Genomic DNA, 27,810 nt, shown 5'->3' on the forward strand with positions numbered 1-27,810 from the left:
TAGCCAGTGGGGGGAGCTAAAAGCATAAATGACCACTTAAGAAAAGCTATTAAGTTTGCTTTGCCAGTCACAGCAGCCCCCCCCCCCTCCTCCTCCTCCTCCTCCTCTCCACATGTGCGTTTGTGTTGTTTGATGAAGCAAGTGGTGGCCTTTCAGTGGAAAGTATGTTGAAAAGCCCAATTCTGGCCCTGGGGGCACGGTTTTGTTTGTGATGCTAAATCTGACAATGTATGACCTTTTAAGAACATTTTTGTTAAGATTAGTTAACTCCACCTGCTATACCGCGATAACCATGATATACTGTCATTTGGCAAGAAAGTTATAGTACCTCCATAAACCCAATACCGTGACACCCCTAGTTTGTATTTGGTTTCAAGAAGGAAGTTAGATAAGGCCATACCAAAATCTTCTGTACTGGAAGGGGGCCTGTAAAACAGTAGAACATTAACAGTTGCTTTGGCATTTAAGCCCATCTTAATACATATAGACTCAACTTCCCAAATAGGCAAGAAGGATCTAAAAATAAATGCAGCCCCACCCCATCCCCCATCCCTCCTGTCTTGGCGTAACATTCTGTAGACCTCCGGAACAGCAGGATTCAAGGAGCGACCTTGAAGCACTGTTACCCCAAGTTTCAGTAATGGCGCACACATCTATTTCATTGTGAACAATGAAGGTTGCAACATCTATAGCGTGTTTCACCAGAGATGGGATTTTTAGCAGTACGCCTCCGATAGCGTTGATGACTTCGCCTGAGTGGGACTGTCTTCCACTCCTGCGAGCAGGACTTCTAAATCGGGTTTCAGGGTTGGGGTGCTATTTGGTAAAAGAAAGGATTCAAAAATAACATGAAGCTCATCAGGCTCCTGTCAGGTAACTCTGGAGTGCTAGGCATTTGTGACAAAGTAATCTTGCGATGTAATACATACGATGTCTTGAAGTGCTGTGGAATCTTGCTCCGTAGTGATACTAAGAGTACTACTTGGGTGCTGACATACCGAAGAGCTTATAACAGGCAGCTTGTCGTTCCGGGTAAATGTACTTCTGGCCACTGCAATGACTGCCAAAACTTCCACAACACCCATAGTGTAGTCAGGGGAGGACACAAAGAGAAAAACAGCAGGTCCTGCCGTCTTGCCCTGTACGGACTGGCACAGACCAGCTGGGCTTATTCGTATCGGTGCATTCGTCCCTGAATTGAAAATAATGGGAACTGTAGTTCCCACAACAAACGGTGAGCGTACAGAGTAAACGCTCGGTTTCTAATCACCACCGAGTTTAAACAAAAAATCCCCGAGCAATATAAACACAGTAGTATAAAAGCAGTTTTCAGATTCTGTAAAAAGAAACACAATAAAAGCCAATAAAACAAGTTTGGTTAAAAGCAAACTAGTACCAAGGTCGGCAGGCAAGCGATGAAGGAGAAGCGGAGTTAGCCCTTAATAAACCACTTTTGAACTTAATTGGACTACAAAATCACGGGAACTGTAGTTCCTACAACAAATGGTGAGCTTGCAAAGTAAACGCGCTGTTTTAAGTCGCCACTGACTTTAACCCGTTAAGTGCCAAGGATGAGGTATCTTGGGATTACCTACCTCCCTGTTGCCAAGGACGAGCAGGGAAGCAGGGACCACACAAAACTGTAATCCAACACCTGGGCTATGTGTGAGGGAGGTCCCTCCTCACTGCCCAGGGGCTGGATAACCTTCCGTTTCACGTCGGCGTGCGTAACGCACGCCGACATGAAACTGAAAGTATTTTCACTGCGGCAGCCATTTTCGGCTGCTGCAGTGAAAAGAGAAGGTAAGCTCCCTTCTCCCCGATCTCCTGCTGCATTTCAAGCTGGAGATCGAGGGATGTGTTTGGAAAGGGGAGATTCTCCCCTTTCCAACAACACCTTTTTTGTAGCATTGCTGGGTGCGGATCGGGCGCAGAGCGCTCGATCCGCGTCCAGCAATGCCCACTAGACCACCAGGGATCTGTTTTCAATGCAGGGGGACGGGGTGCTGCTTACAGTAAGCAGCCCTCTGCCCCCCAGCCCCCAAAGCATGGGGGCACATATATGGATAACCCTGGGGGCAGATGGCTGATCATCTGCCCCCAGGGAAGGGGGCACATTGAAAAAAAAGAGGTGGCCCCTCCATCCAATTGGAGGGGGGGTGGTCACCAGGAAAGTGTGGGCAGGCCCCCCAAAGGATGGGGCCTGGATGCAGATGGGTGCCCATCTGCCCCTAGGGAATGGGTGCAAAGGGGAAACATTTTTAAAAAAATGCACGGATGGTTTTGGGGGGGGGGGGGGGGAGTGCCTCCCCACTAGACCACCAGGGAATTGTTTTTATGGAAAGGGGGTGTCCCTTCCCCCACCCACCCAAAATGGACTGGGGGCCATGTCATGCAGCCCTCCTTGGGGGCAGTTATCTGGGAGGGCTGCATGACATCCCCCCACTTATCCGTCCCCAGGGAGGGCTGAATGAGATGCCCCCCCACTGCATTTGGTGTGCGGGGTGCACCCCCCCCCCTTTGACAATTGAAATTTCACTGGCGGTCTACCATATTCAATTTTTTTCTTTGTTTACCAAACTTCCCTGGGCGCAGATGGGCACATTAGTGTGCCCATCTGCCCCCAGGGTGTCCAAACCCCCACCCACAGGGGGGCCTGTCCCAGGTTTTTTGGTGGCCCTCTCCCCCACCCCAAATGGACGGGGGCACCTCATGCATCCATTCTTAGGAGTCCCAGGGAGGCCTGCATGAGGTGCCCCCCCATCCATTTGGGGTGAGGGGGGGCCACAGCAAAACATCGGACAGGCCCCCCATTGGGTGGGGCAGTAGGTTTTGGGCATCCTGGGGGCAGATTGGCACACACGTGCCCATCTGCACCAAGGGAAGGTGGGTAAACAAAGAAAAACATTGAAAATGGTAGACTGCACTTTAGGGTGGGCTGAGGGGCACCCTAAACCGCTGGGGAATTTTGTAATGGGTAGGGGTGGTGGCCCTCTGCCACCCCCACCCAAAATGGAGCAGAGGCCATCTCATGCAGCCCTCCCTGGGGGCAGATATCTGCTCATAGGAAGGGACACCTGACCCCAGGGAGGAGTGCATGACAGCCCCCCCCTTATCCGCCCCCCAGAGAGGGCGGAATGAAATGCCACGTCCCCTCCATCAGGAGGGGTGATGGAGTGGTGCACCCCCCCTTCACATTACAAAATTCCCCAGCGGTTTACCAAACTTCCCTTGGCACAGATGGCCATATTAGTGTGCCAATCTGCCCCCAGGTTGCCCACACCCTACTGCCCCATCCATTGGGGGGCCTGTCTGATGTTTTGGGGTGGGCCTCTACCCCCAACAATGGAGTGTGGGGGGGCACCTTATGCAGCCCTACCTGCGGGGGCAGATTTCTGCCGCTAGGAAGGGGCAAATGTGTTTTCACTGGGGGGTGAGGTTCAGTAGACCACCAGGGATGGCTTGCAAGGTGGGGCATGATTGGAAAGTAGGAGTGTAGATTTGAATTTGCAAGATTGACGTAGATAACAATGTTTTTTGTTTCGTTTACAGCTTTTTCTACGTAAGCATCTGCAACATTATGCGAGTACTGGTTAGGGCGCACTGTCAGTGGCGTGGGTGAGACTGGGGCTGGATTGTTGGTGGTGTGGGAGGGAATGGGCCGTCTGGGCAGATATTTTGGGGGGCTGGGACACAATTGCAGGGGGAGGCCACAAATTGCCCCCCATGCCAGCAGAACATTGGTGTTTCCCTGGGAGTGGATGTCTCCCATGTGGGTTGTCCGTCTGCAAGCCCAGGCTGCACCTCTGGCTGTGCTATGTTACAGATGTCACCTCTGGGGAGGAATGGGGATCCTGCCGGGGCTCTCTGGAGCTGCCGTTGTGCTTAGGGGACAGTACACCCACATGGTAAATGCATGTCCAAGGCCGGGGACATCACCTCCAACCGCCCTGGAGTTGTGGCTGGGCTGCATTACAGCTTTTCTCTTCAGGGAGGTATTGGCACACTGCCGGGACTCCCTGGTGGGGAGAAGCTGTAACGCAGGCCAGCCAGAGCTCCAGCAAAGTCGGCAGTAATGTCCCTGGCCTTGGGCACCCTTCTCCCATGTGAGTCTTTGGCGAGGCTTGTGGGTAATACATTCTGGGGAGATTTGCGCAAGTTAGACATCTTTGGATTCCCAAGGGTGTCTTCTTTTCAAAAATGCATGGGGTTCCCAGTTTTCCTTGGTGGCTTCGACACCCTAGGCCCAATTCTGTAAGTTGTCTCCCCACACCCGTTGGGTGTTATCTGTGGCCTTTTCCCTTTTCGCCCAGCTAGGTAAAACCACACATGTGAGGTACCGTTTTCATCAGGACACGTTTGGGGACGCGGGTAGGTATCCCATGTGTTGTTGGCGGCGTGTTTCGGTGGGTGGCCAGAGCGAAATGTCTGGGAATTGTGTTTATTTCCAGCAAATTTCAGAGACATTTCATGTCGCCAACAACAGATGTCATACCTTCCCACAGGAGTGCCGACGAAAACGGTACCTCTCATGTGTGGGTGCACCTACCTGGGCGCAAACCCACTGGTAATCTCAAGCCTTTCAGCACAGCACATTTTGTTCATGTTGGCAACCTACAGATTTAGACCTAGGGTGTCGAAGCCAGCAATGAAAACAGGGAACCCCATGCATTTCCCAAAAGAGGACACCCGTGGGAACACAGAGGTCTGCCTGGCACGAATCGCACCAGAATGTATTACCCACAATCCCAGGCAAAGTCCAAACTTTGTTGAAAAAAAACACAATTTTCAGATATTTCACTCTGGCCACCCACCAAAACACACTGCCAACACCACATGGCCTACCGTACCGCGTTCCCACAGGTGTACCGACAAAAACGGTACCTCACATGTGTGGGTGCACCTACCTGGGCGCAAAGGGAAAAGCCTAAAACATGGCTAACCCCAAGTCTTTTCGCACAGCAGAATTTCGGGAATTTTGCTCAAGCGCACACCATACAGATATGGGCCTAGGGTGTCCAAGCCACCAAGGAAAGCTGGGAATCCCATGCATTTCTGAAAAGAGGACACCCGCGGGAATCCAAAGAGATCTGACTTGTGCAAATCGGGCCAGATTTATTACCCAGAATCCCCAGCAAAGTCCAAATCCAAATTTGGGGGGTGGGGGAGGGAACAATTTCCGCACATTTCACTCTGCTCACCCACCAAAACACGCCGCCAACAACACATGGCCTACCGTCCCGCGGTCCCAAAGGTGTCCCGACATAAATGGTACCTCACATGTGTGGGTGCACGACAAAGTGCAAATTGTGTTTTTGCGCCATCAAATATCACGCTTTGTCAGGGATTGTGACAAATAAATTCTTGGCTGATTTGCGCAAGTCAGACCTCTGCAAGTGTCCTATTTTCGGAAATATATCGGGTTCCCCGATTTCCTTGGTGGCTTGGACACCCTAGGCCCAAATCTGTAGGGTGTGCGCATGAGCAGAGTTCCTGAAATCATGGTGTGCCGAAAGACTTGAGGTTAGCCGTGTTTTAGGCTTTCCCCTTTGCACCCAGGTAGGTGCACCCACACGTGAGGTACCGTTTTTGTCAGGACACCTGTGGGAACGTGGGAATGTACGACATTTGTTGTGTTTGTGTAGTTTTCATAACGTTTCGACCCATTTGCTGCTGCCCTTTGTCACACACCCCTTTCATTTCCCAAATGTGCCCACCATTTAGTTGCTGCGTTAGGCCCTATACACTTTTGTAACCTGCAAAAGTCACCTACCCTTCAAAAGGTCTGCCTGTGCTCTTTCAAAAAATGTATGCTTGCCCTTCCTCACAGCATTTGTTTTCCTTATTTAGACATGCTAGGCACTTCTGTCGAGGCCGTAAGTATTAAACTCTTGTGTACCATGGCTCCGTTTTCTGGCTTGTGGTATTGCTTGTTTTGTGAAACATTACAAAAAATGTGTGATTTTCTAACTGCAAGAGTCAGGGGAATGTAGCGGAGCATTGTTTTCTCAAAATACATATAAGCCATTGCCATACCAGATTTCGCAGAGATATCTCATCTAACAAAAACGTTACAAGGTATTGAATGGCGACATGATGAAATCACCAAAAAAGGCCTTGGCACTGGGGGGAACCCCATGGCAGTTAAAGGGTTAAACTAAAAAAATATATATATATATACACCAATACACGTTTTAGTCCAGTGCAATATAAAACACAGTAGTTAGTATAAAAGCAGTTTTCAGATTCTGTAAAAAGAAAGAATAAAAGCCAACAAAACGAGATTGGCTAAAAGCAAACTAGTACCAAAGACAGAAGGCAATCTATATGAGGCAAGGAAAGGATATGAATGGAAGGAGTGGAGACAAGTAACTTTCAAGAAAGCTAAGGAATGCATGAAAACGGCCCCAGCATAGAAGCCATTTGAAACTAAAAGGAAAACCATTATCACAGTAGATGCCAGCAATAAGGGTCTTGTGGCTGAACTCATGCAAGAGGATGAAACAAAAGGTGAAGTAACAGTCCGTTTTGCTTCAAGGACTATTTAGGATAGCGTCAAGATTAGATGAATATAATTACAGAAGTTCAGGGAAGAGCAACATAAAAGAATTGCAGATTGCTTATAGAGGATGCCAATTTTAGAAGAAAGGAGTGAAGAGAGTGCATTTGATTATGCAATATCTATTGCAGAAGTGTGTGTATTGGCAGGGCGTGCAATAACAAAAGACTCTTGGCTGAATGCTCAAAATAATGATGAGACAACTCAATAGGTGTGCAAGTATGTAGTTGAGAACTAAAGCATGGGTGTGAGGCCATTTGGCATGAGGAAGGTGGGATATTCAGGGGCGTAGGGGTAACAGAGTATTACCACCCAGAGATGTTAGCAGGGCCAAACTTTGCTAATGCTTCTATTGGTCACACTGGTATGACAGGTACTAAAGGTCTGGAAAGAGAATTTATGGTGGCCAGGTATGGACAGGGAGGTAGACGGGTATGTCGCAGAGTGCAGCAAGTTAAACAAGAGTGATACGATTTTAATTACTAGAACACCACCTGTGGTGCCCCCAAAGCTACAGACAGACCTATGGTTGAGGAATGCCAAGGATATATTAAGATCATTTCATGGGTTAAGAGTGGAAAAGAGAAAAGCACTAGCTTGATAGATTACTACAGTCATTGGCCTGAAGTGCAGTTTGCCATGGAGGTTACCACAAAGAGATAGTTATAACATTTTTACAGGAAATTTAGGGCATTTTTCAAAGGGAAGGAATCCCGAAAGAAATTTGCACTGACAATGGGATGCAATTTGTGTCCACAAATATGTTAAAATTCATGAAAGCAAACGGGATTAAACACATTACTTTGCCATTATATCATCCATAACCCAATAGCTTAGTGGAAACATTCAACAGATTGGGGACGACTATGGTACAATTGTACAGTGAGTCAGGGTTAGAGCTCTAGGAGGAATTGAGCAAGATGTTGTATGCATATAGGGTGAGAAATTATCCCAATAAGGATAACTCGCCATTTGAGCTAATGAGGGGGAAGGCATTGTAGAGTCATCAGGTTTCCTGCCTGGATGAAAGATATGCTTCATGAAAGGAGGGGACATGTGGCTGTAAATGTGGACTTGAAAAAGGCTGAGGGGAGAAGAGAAAAACAAACAGCAGTGTGGTATTAAGGAAGATGATATTGTTCAGAAAAAGGTATCTCATCCTGTGCATAAATCCTTGCTCTAAGTTCAATAAACTGATTACGGTGGTTAGCGTTACTAAAACGAGTGCCTTGACGAGTCAAATTATTTTAAAAAATAGACCTAGCGTGGTATTGCCACATTATTTTATGTTCACGCCTCTTCATCCACAGGATGACTTCACCACATGAACTGTGCATCAGCGCAAGGAGCCCTTCTTGATAGAGACACACTAGGGTGGGGGTCAGAAACCACCCACCATTCTTTTGTTCGGGCAAGGGCCTTATTTGTAACTTTGACTGTTGGTGATGGTAGGGACACAACTCAGGTTAGCATAGGATTCTGGACAGGCGATTCTATTTGTTTATTAAGACATACTGATGAACAACCTTTAAAACATTTCCATAATATTATATATATATATAGAATAAATAAGATAGATGAGAATATATTTTGGCTCAGACAATGTGATCATGCATTTAATTTGAGCTAATTCAGTTATGTACCCTTTGAAACAGGAATATTGCTCTTTTATTGTAAATGTCAATTAGCAAAGGGATTTGGCAAATAAATCATCTTTACTCTTAAATACAGGCAATTTGCAGTGTGCCTACTCCACTGGAGCAGCTACTCACATTTGTTATAGAGCTTCTAATATTACTTGGAGTTCCTTGGTGCAGAATCCAATATGTACTGCAAGCTCTTTTCTAACACATCTATTTCAAGTAAATCATCACTGCTGGTAACAGAAAGACGAAACTTGTGGGATTATCAAGATGATCTGATCTGGTTTCTCCATATATTGTTAGCACATGAAATTCGGGGTAACATTTCTAGTTGCAAGATAATCAACCATGCATATAAAGTAACTTGCCACCGCAATCCACCAGGTACACACGGGACACCATTTCCTACTCGCCAAGAGTCAATTATGGCTCATGGTGTGTGCCCATTTTGAGGCTGCATGAGATCACGGAAGATAGAGATACGCCAAGCTTATTTGTAATAACTAAATCAGGGATACAAATTTGAAAGCTACTAGCCAGCATAAAAAGTCACTTGCCACAATTCTACAAATGCACACAGCACACCATGTTTCACATGCTAAGAGGAAATCATCACTATCTAGTGGCAATTGCACATTGTGAGCCTTGACAGACTTCTACACAGGCTTTTTCAGTAATATTCATTAACAGCAAATGATCTTGTGCCTCCCCACAGTGATGGATTTATCGTACAGTGCGCAGCAATTAACAACAGTCTAGAAAATTGGCAAGTCTGTATTTAAAACCATGCTGAACGGCCAGTGGATAAAAAGGACAGTCTAATTACAAAATAAAAATTAATTACAGTAATCCAATATTGCCTGAATGCAATCATTTGGGCCAGGTTGCTAAAAGGCTGGTACAGCGTCAGGACCTTTCAATCTTTTGAGGTAAAAGTTGCCCTAAGCTCCAGGCTCGCCCCTAGCAACAACCTCCTTGTTGGTAGTTCGATTTATTTTGACGCATCAATATACGCCTCTGATTCTGGACTTTGGATGTGCTGCTTTGCAGGGCACAAGTTACAAGATGAATTTGATAGAGTCTTTGTGGGCGTTGCCTGCCTGGGGCCTCCGTGGTAACTTTACTCTACTTTCTCAAAATTAGCACCTTGCTAATGTTGGGAAGGAGAGCGTCTTCCTAACCTCCTAGGCGATCCCGAATGAGGAATGAATGCTAAAAAGGCACATCCAAGGAGCAGGGGTTGCACGTAGAGGAGGGTGCGCGACCACCTTAGCGCATGCATTGCAAGCTATGGTAGATGTGGTTGTGAACCCCATCTTGGCAAATGGCAGCCGTCTTAGAATTTAGGCCCAAGCGTAGCGAACAGCATCATGTGGGTTAGTATTAGATCCCTTGCATGAGCAAAGACACCATCCCCACCCTGGTCAGGTTTCAGAGATCCATAAAACCCTCCCTTGTCCCAGAACTTACAGGCCCTCACACCTTGGGAAGAATGCAGCCTGCAAGGTCATGCTAAGGAAGCTGAGCTCCCAACGATGCTCACATAAGAAATACAGCTTCACCATGCTTTCATCCTATGACCCCCACATGCCATAGCACCACCCAAACCCAGACCACCAACCATAAAACGTTTACACCCCTAGATCGATCACTAAGATCAGAAGGCAAGGCTATTGCGCTTTCAGAAGCAGGCCATGTGATTTGCACAGGGTGCCATCAAAATTATAGCCTAAAACTATAAACTTGGGAGTTGCCGATCTGTCTAGGCATCGAGTAAAGCATGCAAGTTAGTGTGACCTAATTTCATCCCTTTATTTGCCAGGTGCATTGTTGCAATGATATAACTAAAACAACATTGTTATAACACGTAGCTAATTAAGTGTTAGGCCAGCTTCACAGCGGATGACGAGCCCAGCAGCGCCCACATGGACGGAGATGGACAGATGAAGACTAATGGCCTGGCATCCCATATGGAGCAGGCTCTACAAGTATAGGGCTCCTCCAATCCGTATTGTAGAATTGTACTATAGGCAATTACATCATCAGTGACGTTGTTTGTGCTTATATAATGCGCCGCACATGCCTACGGAGCTCAGAACGTTCAACGGCAGCAGGGTTCTTTGTGGATGGATTTCTATTTTGTAAAAATAAATACTCGTTATCCTCGCAAGTGTGTCTTGGGCCTTTTTCCCTAGAGAGCTGTATTTTATCTGGTGTGAGCGTGCAGGGGTGTGCCTTCATTTGGTGCCCCCAACGTGATCCCAGGGAGCCCCACAATGACAGAGGCTTCCAGGCTGCTTCTCTGAAGGGGCAATGCCCACCTGCAGCGACCAGTCCCTAGACGCGTCATTCCAAGAGGTGTACAGGAGCTGTTCTTACAGAAGTCCTGTATGCTCTTTGAAGCAGGGTATAGGTCCGAGGAGAGTGCAGGCCTTTGTTGGAACCCAGTGACGGAGGAGTTCACGTGAATATGCATAGGTGAGTATACACTTGCAAGTGATAACAAGTAGGGGGAAGGGTACATGGGGAAGAGTGTGGTCTGCGAGTGAGTGGAGGATGAGGTCGTTTGTATGGTGTGGGTGCGATTTTTTGTTTTGATTTATTATTGATTTTTTTAAAGGAGGACATTACAGAAAGGAAAACAGGAGTGTAGGGAACCTTCCCGAGTGAGGGGAGAAGGTGGTACCACTTATTTATTTCCTTTTCCTCCCTTACACCATATAAGAGTCCTGCATAATTAGTGGGTGTACGGTGAAGGCCTAAGGAGGGGCGTGGTTAAATTAGCGGCTCGTATTCAGTGCGTGGAGTGCGAGTGGGTGCGTGTGAAGGGGAGGGGAGGAAAAGTAGCATGGGCTGACGGGAAGGGGATAATGACAAATTGATTTCTTGGTTGTGGCATTTGCAGCGTGTGCAGCACGCGATTAGAAGCGGGGACTCCTTAGAGCGCATACATCGCTGCAAAGGGAGGGGAGACCCCTTTAGAGTACATGTACATGGCCTTGCCCTTGTACCAGGAAATAATTGAGAAATACCATAAGCATTGGGTGACAGAAACACAAGGGGGGATGCCCCGCTTATGGCCAGAGCAGGGCACTTATAATAAGGGAATCCTGGAGCATATGACTACATTTCTAGCAGTGAAGTACAAGGGAAAACTGCTACAGAACAAAGGAATTTTTTTTTTATTGTATATGGTAAAAAAAACCTTTACAAGTTTAATACAGAATTTATCACATAATATAAAACAATTCAAAAAATCATACACTGAACAATTATTTTTCTATAAAATTATATTAAACATATAAAACAATAGCTTAGAGCAATTAACGTTACATAATGCTAATTCACATTCTATTTTCTTTTTTTTTCCCTCTCTTTAAATATCAAATTTCGCAAAATTTCAATTAATTTACTTTAGAATCAATATTTGTTAGGATCTGTGTTAATCTTATTATAAGTTTAGTACTATTGCCATTCATACATTTTTGCCATAGTGCCTCACGAGACAAAATTATACCAGAATCCAAAAAATTACTCAACCTAGATTGACACAAGTCTTCAAAAAATGTACAATATATAACTAAATGTTTGAGGGTCTCCAAGTCCTTGCCATGATTACAGAATTGACATGATCCAAACAAACTTTACATCACATTTCCCCCATTGGAGTAACTTTTCATTAGTATGATACAAGTTGAGTTTGAAGCGAAAATATAACCTTCGAGCAACAGAGGATGGAAATTGTATAATGTATTTCAACTTCTCCCCCCACTTTCTTCTATACTCGGCATACTCATAATAAGAACTATATAGCCCTATTCTGTCCGCTTGACAGCACCAGTAATATAAGTGCAATTTGCGTTTGCAGCTTGGTAGTCCCAGTATTAAGTCTTCTTTTAGAATTCCCAATACGGTCATTAAGTCATTCATTTTATCCGCATAATCAGTTATTGATCTCACACTCCCTGTTTCCAGCCTGTTTTTTAAGTCTTCATAAAGAGAATTGCTTGGAGGGTCAAGTATTTTAACATAGTTGTTCGGCAATCGCCAGTTCCTTTTAGCAGATAATGGTAGGAGACCCAATTCATGTCGAACAATGTCATTCGGTACAGCAAGGGCTAGACCAAGTACCTTTTTCCATATTATCCCTTGAGCTGTGTCCAGTATGTCATCAACCTCATATAAACACATATCAGTTAGGTAAATAATTATTGGCTCAATTTTTAAGAGATAAAACTGTATGATCGGCAAAAGTGAAAATTCACAATATTTTGCCATGATTATACCCATTTGTGATATTAAAGGTTTGATTCTGGTTTGTATTTTTTCCCACCACCAGGATTTAGAAAAGTCATCAGTTAGGGGATATCCCAGGTATTTGATCTCAGATGCTATTTCAATGTGTCTTCCATCAATCGACCAATTATAGGAGCACTGTTTTTTTCCCCCCATCAGATAATATAATAATCGATGACTTAGAATGCTTTACTCTTAAGTTATGAGAGGCAGCAAAGATGTTAAATGCATTAATCTTATTCTGTAGACCAAAGGGGGTTTTGTCAAGAATTAGGATATCGTCGGCAAAACCAATGTAGTTAATTTTAAGGCATCCTAACTTAATCGGGTAGACAATTTCATTAGCCCAACAATCCTCTACATCACATATATATAAGTTAAACAAGACAGCTGCCACTGTGCAGCCCTGTTTTAACCCAATTTTAGATGGAATAGGTTCAGTAAGAGCACCCTCCTTATTTAGTCGTACTCTATAACTGGTGTGTGAGTGTAATAAGACAATGAGCGCTACCAAATGACGTGGGAAACCCATCGCTAGCATCTTAGCCCATAATAAATCTCGTAATACTGTGTCGAATGCAGAGCTTAGATCTAATGCTGCAATATAGACAGCTCCTAAATGATGGTGTTTTTAATTCAATTGAATATGGGATAATAGGGTGGCATTTAAGGAACAGCCCATACGACGTCTGAACCCAGTCTGATAATTTGACAATATGGAATTCTTAGTCATAAATTCCTGAAGTTCTTCGAGAATTAATAGACAGAAAACCTTAGAAGAGGAGTCTGTTAAAGCAATAGGTCTAAAGTTGAGAGGGTCATCTATTGGACCTTTTTTATGGATAGGAATGACAATAGCCGAGCACCATGATTTTGGTATCGCTTGTAAAAAAAAAAATGGCATCAAATCTATACTTTAAAATGATTGCCCATAGATCGGTATCAGATCTATAAAGGCATGCAGGAATGCCATCAGGGCCAGTAGCCCTCGAAGGATTTAGCTTCATAATAGCCCTGGATATGTCTTCATGTCCCCAAGATGAAGTTATAGGTATGTCCTTACCCATGTCAGATCTGGGATAGTTTAGGAATTGATTCGGCATATCATATTTTGATCTGATGAAATGAATCCATACGTCAGCTGATATACCATTTTCCATTGGACCATCATTACAGGCATTCAATGTCCTCAATATTGACCATATTTTCCATGCATCACTCTTGACCAAATTATTACGATTGTCTTCTAGGTAGAGTTTTATTCTTAGATTATTCACCGCAGTTTTATAACTATGGAGAATATTGTTTTTTAAATAATAGTAGTCATGCGGTTCAAGTACCAATTTCACGAGTTGTCGAATCTTATAGTTCTTATTCTGCTTTAAACGGAAAACTTCAATATTAAAGACACGTAAATGATGTTTTTGCACGTGATCAAATTTTTTTCCTTACCATCGAAGAAAGATGATAATCAATCCTTTCAGCTAATAATGTATCGACACTACTTGGATCCAGACATAAGTCAGTCACAACCCTGTTCATCACCGGATCAGCTTTCATTCTCATTCTCAGCTGATGGCAGATAGATGGATTCCATCTTACAGAAAGGCCAACACGATCATTTTCAACTAACGTCAATACCTTGTTGGATTCAAAAAACCAACTGTCTATTCTCACTTTCAATGAGATTGCATGGTGATCACTAAAACCCAACTTTTTTATATTAAGTCATGGGAATTCTGTAAAGACGAGGATTGAAAGAAATGATTAATGTGTGAATACAACCCTCCTCTTGACCATGTGTGAACAGGACCTTTTTCATCAATGGGGACTACCTAAATGTCCCAGTTTTGGAAGAAGTCAACCCATTGTTTACCGTTCTTTATGGTGTGATTAGCATTTAATAAATTCCGCCCCATACACTTATCATACAGACAGGAGGAATTAAAATCACCGCCAACCACAACACCCAAATGTGTTTGACGGGCAAATGCATCTTCAAGAATTGGATCAAGTATGCTACAAGCTTCAATAAACGTTGTCTTACTCCTATTCCAGTATATGCACATGATTAGAAAGGAGTTTTTACATGGTGTACCTGTAGTTAATTCAACAACTAGTACAAAAGCATCCTTATATATATACATTTCGTAATGAATCTACAAGCATTGTGGACAAGGATTGCTAGCCCCCCTGACATTCGGCCCTTCTCCCCTCTTAACGCAGGCTGAGTATAGCAATTATATCCTTGCAGATTAAAGTGAGTCAAGTGCATAGTTTCCTGGAGTAGGATAACAGCGGGATAAGCCTTAACATCCACTGTACCCCACCATCTATTAAAGTTAGCTAATCCACAGCTGTTCCAGGAAAAGCATTCAAATGGTTGATCATGCTGCGTAGGACTAGGATGGTGCAGCCAAGGCGGGTGCAGTCACTACTGTACTCTGGTTATTATACCCCGACAGGGTTGCAGCCATAGCCAATATCTGTTTTACAAACTCTTCGTTAATGTAAGTTGGTTGTATCTGCTCCTTGTTTTGATTTACTATAGCAGTAATAGCAACCGGTTTTTCCAAAAAGCTTTTTGCCTCCGATTCAGAGTATAGAAGGCAGGGAGTTAGGCCTACATATTCAAAATGTTCTCTTTGCTCCCAAACCAGTTTCATAAGCAGCCGAGAATAAAATCCACAGGTCATCCTATCACTCTGAATAGTAGCCAATCTAACCCAGTCAATATCCTCCGAACCAATTGTTCGCAGACAAGGGATGGTATGGAAAGCTTTCAAAAGTGAAGAGCGATTCAAGTTATGTCTAGTATTGATTTTTGGATCACTTTCCCAACCCAATATAAAAGGTGGGTCTTTAATAAGATCTAAGTCATGAATGATATCATTTTGTTTAGCATTTAGGTCAGTTGTTATACCATCTATAGGCGGGACCATCATGTTCATAGGTAACCCAGAGGCATGAACATTATGTTTCACAGTATTACTAGATGACACTTCATTGATAATAGGTAACGCATTCATATTGTGCGTTAGCCGTTTTGGTTTTGCTGGATCATTTCCCAGCACACCCATCATCCATGGCTCATCACCTGAAAATTTAACAACTGTACCTACATCCACTGTCTTCAGCTCAGTTTCACTTGTTTCTATTTTAATCATTTTGCTTTTGTTACAGGAAGTTTGCTTATGAGAAATAGGGTAAAACAGAGAGAGACAGCTGTGACCCCCCAGTCAGGATTCCAAGTTGGATCAGACTATTTGGTGTTATATTTTTGCAATCCTTTATCCCCCCTTTTCCAGTGGTGGTCTTGCCATCATTCTTTTTAGACCCTATTTTATTGGTTGTCTTATTCAATTCCTGGTTAGTGTTAGGACAATTTAAGTCCAATAAAGCTTTTGATTCATCATCCAACTGAGAGAGGTCAATGACCACCTCATTCTCTAACATACTAGTCGGAATTTTTGGTGAGTCAGTTGACGCTGCCCTTGCATGTTTTTTTGTCAGTGCCAATGCTTTAGCCCTCCTTTTCATTGCCCTCCCAGCTAGTCTCTTTTCTTTACGAGTTAGAACGGTCTTATGCTTAGGTAGGGCATCATTTTCTTTTTGATCAAGTTGAATAGGTGAATTACTGACTAGACACTCTTCAGAAAGATCAATCAGGTCAGTCAAGGTGGAGGGACTAATCAGGTCAGTCAGAGGGAAGGGACTATTTAGTTCTATAACATTGTCACTCACCTCCTCTGCACGAATAGGAATCTGTCTCAACGAAGGTATAAAGCTAAAGTCAACCTTCAATTGCTCCAGATGACATTCAATCCTTTGAACAGAAGTTAACACTTTAGATATCTCTTCATCGTTCCCTTCAGTCTGTGTATAAGTAGAGTGTTGTGTAATTGGTGTCAACACACTGGCAAAGGATCGTGTTTGTTTTTGTGGGATACCAAAAATCCCATCAAATTGGTTAGCACTATCAATCATGACCTTCCTGGTAGTATGTCTTTCAGATAGAGTGGCAACAGCATCACATGCAAACAAAAGACCTTCAATTCTGTTAGTTTTATTTGTGAGTTGACCAATTGCTGTTCTCATGATGCCTATCTCGTAATGCGAGCGCTCATGCCCTTTATCAAGTAGATCCAAGATTCTCGCCAATACCGGGAAATCAGGACTTAATGATGGTACATTAAGAGTAATATTCTCTGAGCGGACCTCGTTATTAGAGATTTCCTTATCTCTATCATTCAGGCTTGATTGAAATTCCTGAATGTCTATGGTCATTCGTTCATTGAGTGCAATTTGAGCACTCCTTGCATTTGGGGAATTTACCATGGGTTTGATAAGTGATGCATCTGAAATATAATCAGTTTCCCATACCAATTTGGACTTTTCACCACCCAGAACATCAGAATTGTAATTAGGTAGAATATTATTGTTATTTTTTTTTGGCAGGAGTGGTCAACATAAATACGTCCTCACGTCCAACCAGTCGTTGATTAGCTGGCGTGGAAGGGCCAAGAGAGAGACGTATACGTTTACCTAGTTCTGCCTCAATTGTCGGGCCCATCAATGAACAATCAACCGTATCATCATTATTAATTACATTGGTAGGACTATACATACCATTGTCGCAAGTTTGTGACAGAGTAGATTGTGAAGGGCCCATTTGATTACTATTGTTTAGGTCCTTTAAGTTAAATGTCTTGTTTGTTAAAGTACTATCATGATTGGGACAGTGTATCAGGATGGGCACGTTAAATTTAGAGGTAATACCCATTTCTTCCAGAGTCCCAAGTCTTACATCTAAAGGTGGAATAATTGAGGTTGCACCTATTTGTTCTTCAACATCTAGTCTCATGACCACTGATGACATGGCAGGAGACTCGAGTAATGGTGCAGCAGATAGTACGGGCTTAGTCTCATGCTCAGTATTACTGGACATTGGACTGCTTTGTAAATCAGTTTCCTACCACTTCTTAGCTCATTCACCATTCCTGAGCAAGCACAAAAGATAGTAATATATTGCTTATTTACAGAAAGGAAAAATGGAAGATGACCATGAATTGGAACACAATGCTCTTAACAGCCCCGCAGATTAGTCATATGCTTTGGAATGTTAATGTTAACAATCCCGTTGCTCAATGCACACATGTTTTACTTGTTAGATGGAAAAATGGGGGCTCCTTACTTCCGCCGCTCCGCCGAACAGCCCAACAGCCACACTTACGGAGCACTTCCGATGCGCGCGCGAGATGCGCGTGCACCAGTACTTTTGAGGAAGAGGCTGTGGGAGGAGAGCGGGCGGGAGGCAGGAGGCAGAGCAATCTGGGCAGGGCTGGGAGAAAGGAAAGAGAATAGGGAGTGGGTTACACCCTCACGGCTCAACAGGACCCAGTAAAACCCACGGCAAAACCCACGGTTTTGCAAGTTAGCAATAGTTACCTAAATGAATTCCAAATGGAGTGTAAACAGTCACTCTGCAACGCGGGCTCTTTCAGCAGCGCGTTTCACAGCAGTGCAAACTTCCTCTTGCCGACGCCGTGCAGTTTCAGGATAGTCGGAGACCAGTTGCAGGAATCACCAGTCCAAGAGCTCCCAGCCCAACAGCCACACTTCCGGAGCACTTCGGATGCGCGCGAGATGCGCGTGCACCAGTGCTTTTGAGGAAGAGGCTGTGGGAGGAGAGCGGGCGGGAGACAGGAGGCAGAGCAATCTGGGCAGGGCTAAATGAATTCCAAATGGAGTGTAAACAGTCACTCTGCAACGCGGGCTCTTTCAGCAGCGCGTTTCACGGCAGTGCAAGCTTCCTCTTGCCGACGCCGTGCAGTTTCAGGATAGTCGGAGACCAGTTGCAGGAATCACCAGTCCAAGAGCTCCCGGCCCAACAGCCACACTTCCGGAGCACTTCGGATGCGGGAAATTTTAGACCTATGGAAGATGATTGAGGACGTGGAAGACTACAATGAGGGAGGCGCACAGAGTACTTACGAAGGGGAGAAATAAGCAGAAGGGGTGGGGCATGGACAGAGTACAAGGGAATATATCCAACCAGCAACAAGGTATACTAACCCGACCTATGTGTCCACCCAGCCACAGCACTTCCATAGGGAATTAGAAGGGGCACTAGAATTGGAGTGAGCACAGCTAGCACAAATGCGAACAGCACAGAGCGAGGGAAACGGAAACGGACTAGACAAGTGAAGGGCAGGGACATTTTGTTTAGATTGGACAGTACAGCAATACAGGATATACGTATCGAGAAGCAAGAGGATGGGCGAGCAGGCAGCACAGGGTACAGAACTGTAACAGATGGGTGGAGTACCGTGGATGAATTGAAGTATGATGGTGAGGAGGAAGCGCAAAAGGCACCGGAAATAACACCTCGAGTGGAAAGTTTGTGGGATGAAAGGTTAAGGAGGTTTGGCCAGATGGCAGTAGCGAGGAAAAAGGGATTACTGCACTACTGTGCATTAAACACCAGATGTGTATGATTTACCACCCCGAGGTCAACAGAGTTGTGGAGAGGATCAACGGACTGCTCAAAAGTAAGCTGCCTAAGGTTTGCACCATGTTGAAGAAATTGAGTGCATTGCTTACCCTTGGCACGGTTTAGTTTGCGCACACAGCACAGCAAAGACCACCACGTGTCGCCCCATGAGGTCAGCCGCATACACACACACACACACACACATTTCTCCAATTAGGAGGGCACCAGATGCACATAGGGTGGCAGTTTTGTTAGGCGATGAATTCAAAAGAGTATTTAAAAAACATAACACAAGTACTCAAATGCATTTCCCCGACAGATTGCACCACCCCGATCAGAAGACATGCCAGGCGCCACAAATGTCTCCACAACCTCCTTTGTCTGCAAGTGGAAAAGCCCTAGGTCCAATGGACCATTAAGTAGTGTTCTCTACTCCTCTTGCGGTTAAGGTGAAGGGGCTCGGCTATTGGATTCACCTATCTGACATTCGGAAAGCACCTTCGGACATAGCTCCAGCACTCTGAAGGACTGGTAGTGTACATCTACCCCATTTCCCTTTCCACTACCAGCATTCTCTGTTTTTTTTTCTTCTCTCCCTCTCTCTCCATACATTTTGCCTTTGAGACAGTAAAAGAAGATGGCACCAGTGCATTCAAACAACCTACTATATATTGGAAAGAATTCTACTTGTAGTGTTAGGAAGCATTCCATTTGTAGTGTTATGTCCAGGTTTTCATATTCTTACATGGGTGTGATGCATTTTATAGCAGGCATATTCGCTATTTCAATGTTTATTTTTTAGGAACATCTTTTATATTAGAGGGACATATAAAAGAGGGAGGAGGGGAGGAAGTATTTACAATTTCACTATAAATAATAGATCTAACACACCCAAATTAAACTGAATGTTTTTGTCCCCAAGGCCCAACTTCACACATCAACAATTCTATAAATGATAAGGATGCACTGCCTCGTGCTGGATTGTTAGAATATATTGCTAGGTCCTTACTGTTTCCAAAGGTTTCTAATGCTTTTCATAACACAACCTTTACTGATGAAAATAATATTAGTAGTGTTATTCAAGGATATATAGGTGCAGCCAACGTACAAAGACAAGCACGAAGGGTGAAATACGACGACGCCTACTGCAGGCTTAGTTTCGACACCAAAGATGTGCTTCACCCAGAACTGTACAACAGTTGGTATACAGACATGAGCTTGGAAGGGAGGAACAGAGTGAATGGCAATTGCTACGCGTGCTCGTTCATACCACATGCGTCAGGGGCACCCAAGGTCCTAGTGCCACAAGAAGTACCAATTCTAGAGACCAGTGCCTAGTATATCTTGCGCTACGAGGGCTCAGGAGCACTTTCCAGGCACACACTGTGAGGCTCAAATTTGTTGATGAAGATCTCCTGCAATGCAACAACAATCCAAAAGGTAGCAAATGCCTGAAAAGACCCTACGTAGTGATACAAGGACTGAAATACACAAACAACAAATAGCAAGAAACAACAGTTAATTGCATGGCAGTGTCCAATGGGATACAAAGAACTGGTTCTGGTCCGGGTGGAAGCAGCATGTGCTGCTTCCACGCGGATGGAGAAGGAGCACTAGTTGTTGAGCCAAAGACATCTGACCCGTTAAGAGGAGATAAAAGCTAATGGCGGGAACGGTAAATGTACGTACCTGGAACGTGAGGGGTTTGAATGATGTAAAGAGAAACAGAATTTATTCGTACCTCAAGAGAAGCAAAGTAGATACGACCATGCTGCAGGAAACACATCTTGCTGCGGAAAAGCAAGCAGTGTTAACAAGTGAATGGAGGGTGAGAGTATTTGGTTCCCCATATTCTACCTATGAGGGGTCCTGATATGGATAGCACCAGCAGTGCCTTTCAAGGTTACGCACATCAAAACTGACAATGAGAGCAGGGTGGTGCTGGTACAGGGACTTCTGGAACAAGCGGATACTTGTTTGGTCAACACGTACGATCCCAATTACAGCGCTGCCAAGTTCTTTCGAAATCTGTACCCACGACTAGGCCTCTACAGGGCTAGCAACGTGATATGGGGGAGGAGACTTTAATTGCACACTAAATCCAGTCCTGGATAGATCAGAAACCAGCTCTGCCTGCTAGGGCACTATAGACGCTCCTTGACTCCTTTGAATTGGTGGACACCTGGAGAGTTCTCCACCCGGACACAAGACACTACTTGCACTAGGTTGCACTGCATGCAGTGTGAACGAGAATAGATTACTTCATTGTGGGGCGCGAGCTAGCACAGCTCATTACACATGCACAGTACAAAGGCAAGGTCCTATCTGATCACACCACGCTTGGTTTATAAGGGCAATATGTGCTCCCCAGAGCTCTGATACCCATGTGGCGGCTTAGAAGCGAATCACTGAAAGATCCCCCATTTCGAGACTGCATCAGGGACTGTATCACTGATTATTTTACACAATGTGGATAGTGAGCCTAGTGCAGAGACGTTCTGGGAGGCCTTGTAGGAGATCGTCAGGGGGGCTGCCATAGCGGGGTCAAGTAGAACCCAAATGACCGTGTGGAGGAACTATTGCGGAACTTGGAGCAGTCCCGAGAGCAATTACCGGACAGAGAGGCAAGGGTTCATGTACTGAAACAGAACTTAGTTTCGCTAAATACACTGAGCAGCAACAAGTTGAGGGTGATAAACATAGCCGGCTGCTGGCATGGCTGTAAAAGAATGAGGAGAAACAGGGCCCTATCCACTCATTGTATACAAAACAAGAGGACTTATGCCACACTCAGAGTGGGTTAATAATACGTTCTGAGAATTTTACCAGAATCTTTACCGGGAGGGACTCCCGACATCCAGGGCCCATTTAGAGGAGGTGCTGAACGAGATAGAACTTCCCGTGTTGAGCCAGGAGGTGAGAGACAGCCTTGAGGCGCCCATAACCCTGGAAGACATACAAAACATAATTGCAGCCCTGTCAACAGGGAAAACACCAGGATCAGATGGGCTGCCCAGCAAATTTTATAAGGAATATGCTCTCGAGCTGGCCTCTCATCTACTAGGCACTTTCACTGATTCCTACGAGGCGGGTGTCCTTCCACTCAGCCTGAGAGAATCCATTATCATACTGCTCCTCAAGCCCCATAAACGTGTGACAGTACAGTTCATATAGGCCCCTCTCAATGCTTAACCAGGATACTAAGATACTGACGCCCATACCTGCCAATAGGATGAGAAAAGTGATACACACCCTGGAGCACCCAGATCAAAAGGGCTGTGTGCTAGGCCAAAGCATGACTTGGAATCTGTGGCGGTTGCACCACGTGATAGATAGCACAGCATCCTGGGATACTCTGTGGGCCATAGCCACACTAGATGCGGTGAAAGTGTTTGATTCAGTGAGATGGGACTGTCTTTATGCTACCCTGCGTAGATTTGGCTTTGGGCAGAAATATATTAAGTGGGTCCATCTTGTGTTCACTAGACCGATGGCAAGGGTTAAAACTGGTAGATGTTTTTTGTAAGTATGGGAAATGGAAAAAGGTACACGACAGGGCTGCCTGCTATCACCGCTGCTTTATGTCTTGGCCACGGAATCAATTGCCCAGTACCTCAGGGCGGAATACAGGGAGGCAGGCATTGAAATAGATTGGACTAGGCATCCGATATCCCTTTACGCTGACGACACGCTGTTATACATCCAGAATCCCGAGGATAACTTAGAGCTGTTACTAGAGGCCACAGCGCACTTCGCAGGATTGTCTGAGATCACAATCAGTATAGACAAATCAACCTTGTTTCAGTTAGCGGGCCTGCGCGATATAGAGCTGAGAGCGCTGCCAGTTCTCGCCTTAAAATGGAAAACGCCCACGTTTAGATACTTGGGGGTTAATGTATACCATGAACCGGAAGATGAACATATACATAACATAACACACTCAAGGCCCTGGAGGGTATTAAGGGATCCAAGAAGTTCTGGGCTAAACTGCCCCTTTCATTAATGGGGAGGGCAGCATTGCTGAAAATGGTGCTACTGCCTAGACTGCTGCACTTCTTTGTAAATGTTCCTTTTTATATACCCAAACGTTTTTTCAGGACTCTGGATAGCATTTGTAGGGGCTTTTTAATGGCATGATGGAAGGAACAGAATTGCATTATCATTGCTCCGAAGAGGGAGTAATTAGGGTCCCACATTTTGAACTATATTATATAGCAGGACAACTACAATTTTATGATAGATTGGCTTGCAGATGTCCCCACGCCAGACACATTGATGCTCCAGCCTGCCGGATCGAGCTATTACCTGAAGGAGCTAGCATGGTTCAAGAAGCCCCGAAGGTGATCGGTGGTCGCATTTAGTGTCCCTGGGGTGAAAACGTAGGAGAGGGCTCTCGCAGTAATGGGGCTCACAGACCCATTTTTCGGTGCAGATCCCTCTGGTTTCAGTGGTAACAACTTCAGTGCAGGTGAGACTGGGAATATGCACGAACTGGGAATCCTGCGGTACAGCCACAAGAGGGGATTGATTGCAGGATGCCTCTTTCACGCCCTTTGCACAGATAGCCGAGCACACACGCATGCATACAGGCCAATTCCTGCTACACAGCACTATCAAGAAAGGGATTACGAGCAGATGACCCACATACAGCGAAGGAGAAACACTCGATAGTGGACATCCTATATGACATATCTGAAGGGGGGCCCACCATATCAAGGATATGCGACTTTCTGCTGTCTAGTTGGCCTCCCTCCCCCGCAGCGGTAAGGATCAAATGGGAAGAAGACTTGGGGACACATTTCACAGACGCACAATGGGCGGAGGTACTGGGATATCACAAAAGGGTGTCACACAATGCGAGGCTGCAGCTTATACAACTGCTGATAACACACAGGGCATATATGACGCCTCAGCAGACCTCAAGGTTTCCGCACGCGACCGTACAGGTTTGCCCCAGGTGTAAAGCGACTGATGCTGAGATGTTGCACATGTTTTGGGAATGCCCGGTGGTGGCGAATAGACTACATAGGTGGGGATGCAGGTGGATGTATTTTCCCCAGGAGCGTGCCTGCTGGGCCGTTTTCCACGTCAATGTCACGCCATGTCAATAAAATGAAGCACTTGGCGTGTATTCTAGCCAAACATAGAATCGCTATGGCATGGAAATCCCCCAAAAGTCCCATAGTAGGGGGATGGTGGCGGGGCTTGAAAAGGTGGGGGTTGGCGGAAGCTGCAGCATGGAAGAGGGCAATAGGGGGTGGTCATGCGGATGCCTCTGGGGGGAGTCACTACAATGGAAGCCTTGCTACAAACCCTGTTCATTAAAGAAGCCACAGGAACGGGCGAGGCCGAAGTACTCTAACAGGGTTGAGCAGGGACTCAAATCATTCAAAACGGTGCAAGCTGATAGTACAAATAGGCAACTTTGTGGAAGATGGGAGGGCAAGGAAGGGAGGGGAGGACGTTGGGGGATGGGTTTTCAATATGCTATAATGTGATGGTGTAGTCACCGCAGGCAGCAGTGGTGTGAAATGTTTCTATGTATCAGAAGAAAACAAATAAAATACACTTGAGGTGCACATAGAGGAGGGTGCATTACAAGCTGTATGGTAGATCTGGGTGTGAACGCTATCTTAGCAACCGGCAGCCATTGTAGAATTTAGGCCCAAGCGTGGGAAACAGCATTGTTAGTATTACATCCCTTGCATGAGCACAGCCACCACACCCGCCTTGGCCAGGTTTCAGAGATCCATAAAACCCTCCCTTGTCCCAGAAGTTACAGGCCCCAGAAGTTACAGACCCTTGCGCCCTGGAAAGAATGTGCCATGCAAGGTCATGAAAAGAGAGCAAAGCACCTCTTGGCAGTACCATCCCACGGAACAGATAGAAAGGCCCTCCTGCCCCAACAATCCTCACATAAGAAATACAGCTTCACCATGCTTTCATCCTATGACCCCTGCATTCCACAGCACTACCCAGACCACTGACCATAAAACTTTTACACCCCTCGATTGATGACTAAGATCATAAAGCAAGGCCATAACGCTTTAAGAAGCGGGTCACGTGATTTGTTCAGCGAGGTGCAGAGTGCCATCAAAATTATAGCTTAAAACTAAGGTGGGGACCTTGGGAGTTGCTGATCTGTCTGGGAACGAGTGAAACATGCGAGTTAGTGTGACCTCGGCTCTCCCCCGGGGTCATCCCTGTATCCGACAAGTGCATTGTTGCAACGATAAAACAATATCGCTTTTGCAAGTAGCTAATGGTTAGGCCAGCTTCACCAAGGATGACAAGCCCAGCAGCCCCCACGGAGATGGACAGATGAAGACGGACCAATGCACTGGCATCCCATTTGGAGCAGGCCTTACATGTCTAGGGCTCCTCCAATCAGCATCGTAGAATTGTACTATAGGTAATTACGTCATCAGTGATGTTGTTTGTGCTTATAATGTGCCGCACGTGCCTACGGAGTTCAGAACATTTGGCGGCAGCGGAGTCCTTTGTTTATATTTTGAGGAAATAAATACTTGTTACCCTTCCCTACCCAACTTTAAATTTTCATATGTGAGCGCGCAGGGGCGTGCCTTCATTAACAAAGGATGAATTGCTTCCCAGTCAGAACCCTCAGGCTGTCTCACCAAAATTGGCGGCTATTAAGCACCTTGCTGTATTTCTGTCTCCATTGTAATATATGCACTGCACTGTAAGCAATGGGCCACCCAACATCATGCTGAAAGCCAACACGTGCAGTCACACCTCTACAGCTACAAGAATTACCAGGACCTCAAAGTTTGTACATTTTAAAGTGCTATACTGTTTAAAGAAAAGTGATGTAGTGGTTAGATTCCCAAAAAATATTGTCAAGACCTTCAAAGGAGAAGCAAAAGTTACCTCATAACTTGCTAAAATAAAACATAACTATGTTAGCGTGACGTGTCAAAGGCATTTTGGATAACCTTACCGCGTTAGTCCCTGTAGATCTTCTGACTCTGGCACTGATTCCGCTTCTTGGGCTCCCCAAAGGACTCAGAGAAAGATTAGAAAGAAGTTGGGTAGGAGGACTGCTGGATGATCCAGGGTGACTGCCAGACAAGTTATCCAGAACACTGCGTGGCGAACTCGCGTGTTTTTTACCAGTTCCTAAGGTAGATCCCAATTCGCTACATTGCCATAGTTCAATTTTCTCCCCATTTTTTGTCCTTTTCAAGTAGTTCTTAAGAATCGCCTGGGTGGAAGTGTCGCTCAGCCAGCACAGGAAGACCTCGTCTACCTTCATCTTAAGTACTGGCTGGAGAACTTTACCAGACGGCATCATTCCTCGGATGTTCTCCTGCTCATAGGCAGTAAGCGCGGGAAGCTTTCACATTTAACTGAATGAAACGACCACTCATTCCAGCTAGTACTGTGGTGTCATACAAATACCATGCCATGAAAAGCTCAATGCCCTAAAAGTGTACGTATTGTGCGACGCTGCATGTCAATCAGCTACCCCCAGTGAACCTTATATTACCCTTCAGTCGAGTTACTCCTCGCCTTACAAAAGTTCGTTTTACAATAGTTTTCCCTTTCAAAGAAATGTCTAGTTCCCGTCTGAGAAACGGACCATAACAACGCCCCGCCTCCGCGTCTTCACGTGACTTTGTGCACGTTGCGTTTCTTGACAGGCACGCAGCGTCCCACGTCATTTTTTCCCACATCTTGAGCGGGAAGGTGCTAGGCTGCTAGTTGCAGGAGGCACAGGAGCGCGCGTGCTCCGAGGAGGCTTAGATTTATATTGGCATTTTCTTCTGTAGACCGGAAAAGGCTCCGTAGAAGCCAGAGCCTCGTGCTATGCACCCGATGGGTATGGGGCACGCATCCGAAAATTACATTTCAACATTCTCTTCATCTATTCGTTGTGACAGTTATGAAGGGCCAAGAAAGGAACGGCGGATGAAACAATGGTGGTGTTAATCTTCTCAGCTGGGCCCCATAACGCAGCCTAATTTAGGGTGTTAATTTAAAGGAAAAGTCTAATGTGGATGTATGAAGAGAGTTTTTTGGGTTAATAGTGTTATGTCCTGGCCTGTGGTCACGTAGACCAGGCTGATCAAGGCTGGGGGCACCCAGTAGACACACAGGCTGCAATCAAGCAGCAGTATTATGGGCAGGGATCCCCCTCCTTATGTCTGGACCACCTGACATGACATCACGGTTGGGAGCACCCAGCAGATAGCTCCGGACTGGGGGCACCCGGTAAGCGGCATGAGCACACAGGCTCCTCCTAGGTCTGGGAGCACCCAGGCTTGCACCAGCAGATGATGCCAGCGTTGCCCAGCAGGTGCACCGGCTTCCCAAGGTAGAGTTGCTCGGCAGGGGCTCTACAGACATGGCTGGCAGCCATGCGGGACAGTCTTGCCCTACAGGGGCACTGTCATGGTGGAGGCCCCTGCAGGGCTGGCCCTCTGCCAGCTGTACAGCACCAGCATGGTGCTACACAATAAATGCACAGCACACCATCTTTGGTTACTCTGAAGAGTGAAGAGCGGAGTGCCATTCATTGCTTTTTATGGAATACAGTCACATGGTTACTGCCACAAGCTCCTGGAAGATACCAAGCTCCTCAGGAGGGGTGACACATTACAAATAGGTTGGTAGGATGGAGCAAATTTAGAAGTAGCGGGGCTGTCTGGGTGTGGATTGGGAGGAAGGCACAAGGGCATTTTGGTGTGGGCCTAGAGGAGGTATAGGTTATCGAAGTGGCTCTGGAAGAAGGAAAGCTGCTGTGTGGAGGGAAGGATGGGGTCATCTTGGTGTGGGTCTGGAGGCGGGATGTGGGC

At 45.5% G+C, this 27,810-nt stretch overlaps 1 protein-coding gene across 1 annotated transcript in view; it reads right to left on the reverse strand.

Moving 5' to 3' along the window:
* PPP2R3B (protein phosphatase 2 regulatory subunit B''beta) overlaps nt 1–26,626 on the reverse strand; it is an 877,473-nt gene extending 850,847 nt beyond the window's left edge. Inside the window, exon 1 of the mRNA XM_069636634.1 lies at nt 25,953–26,626. Coding sequence (XP_069492735.1) covers nt 25,953–26,306 — 354 coding nt within the window. The 5' untranslated portion in view covers nt 26,307–26,626. The remainder of the gene's footprint in view (nt 1–25,952) is intronic.
* Between the last annotated feature and the right edge of the window lie 1,184 nt (nt 26,627–27,810).

The sequence above is a fragment of the Ambystoma mexicanum genome, chromosome 7p, assembly GCF_040938575.1.
Source record: "Ambystoma mexicanum isolate Mex_15411 chromosome 7p, UKY_AmexF1_1, whole genome shotgun sequence".
Classification (NCBI taxonomy): Eukaryota; Metazoa; Chordata; class Amphibia; order Caudata; family Ambystomatidae; genus Ambystoma; species Ambystoma mexicanum.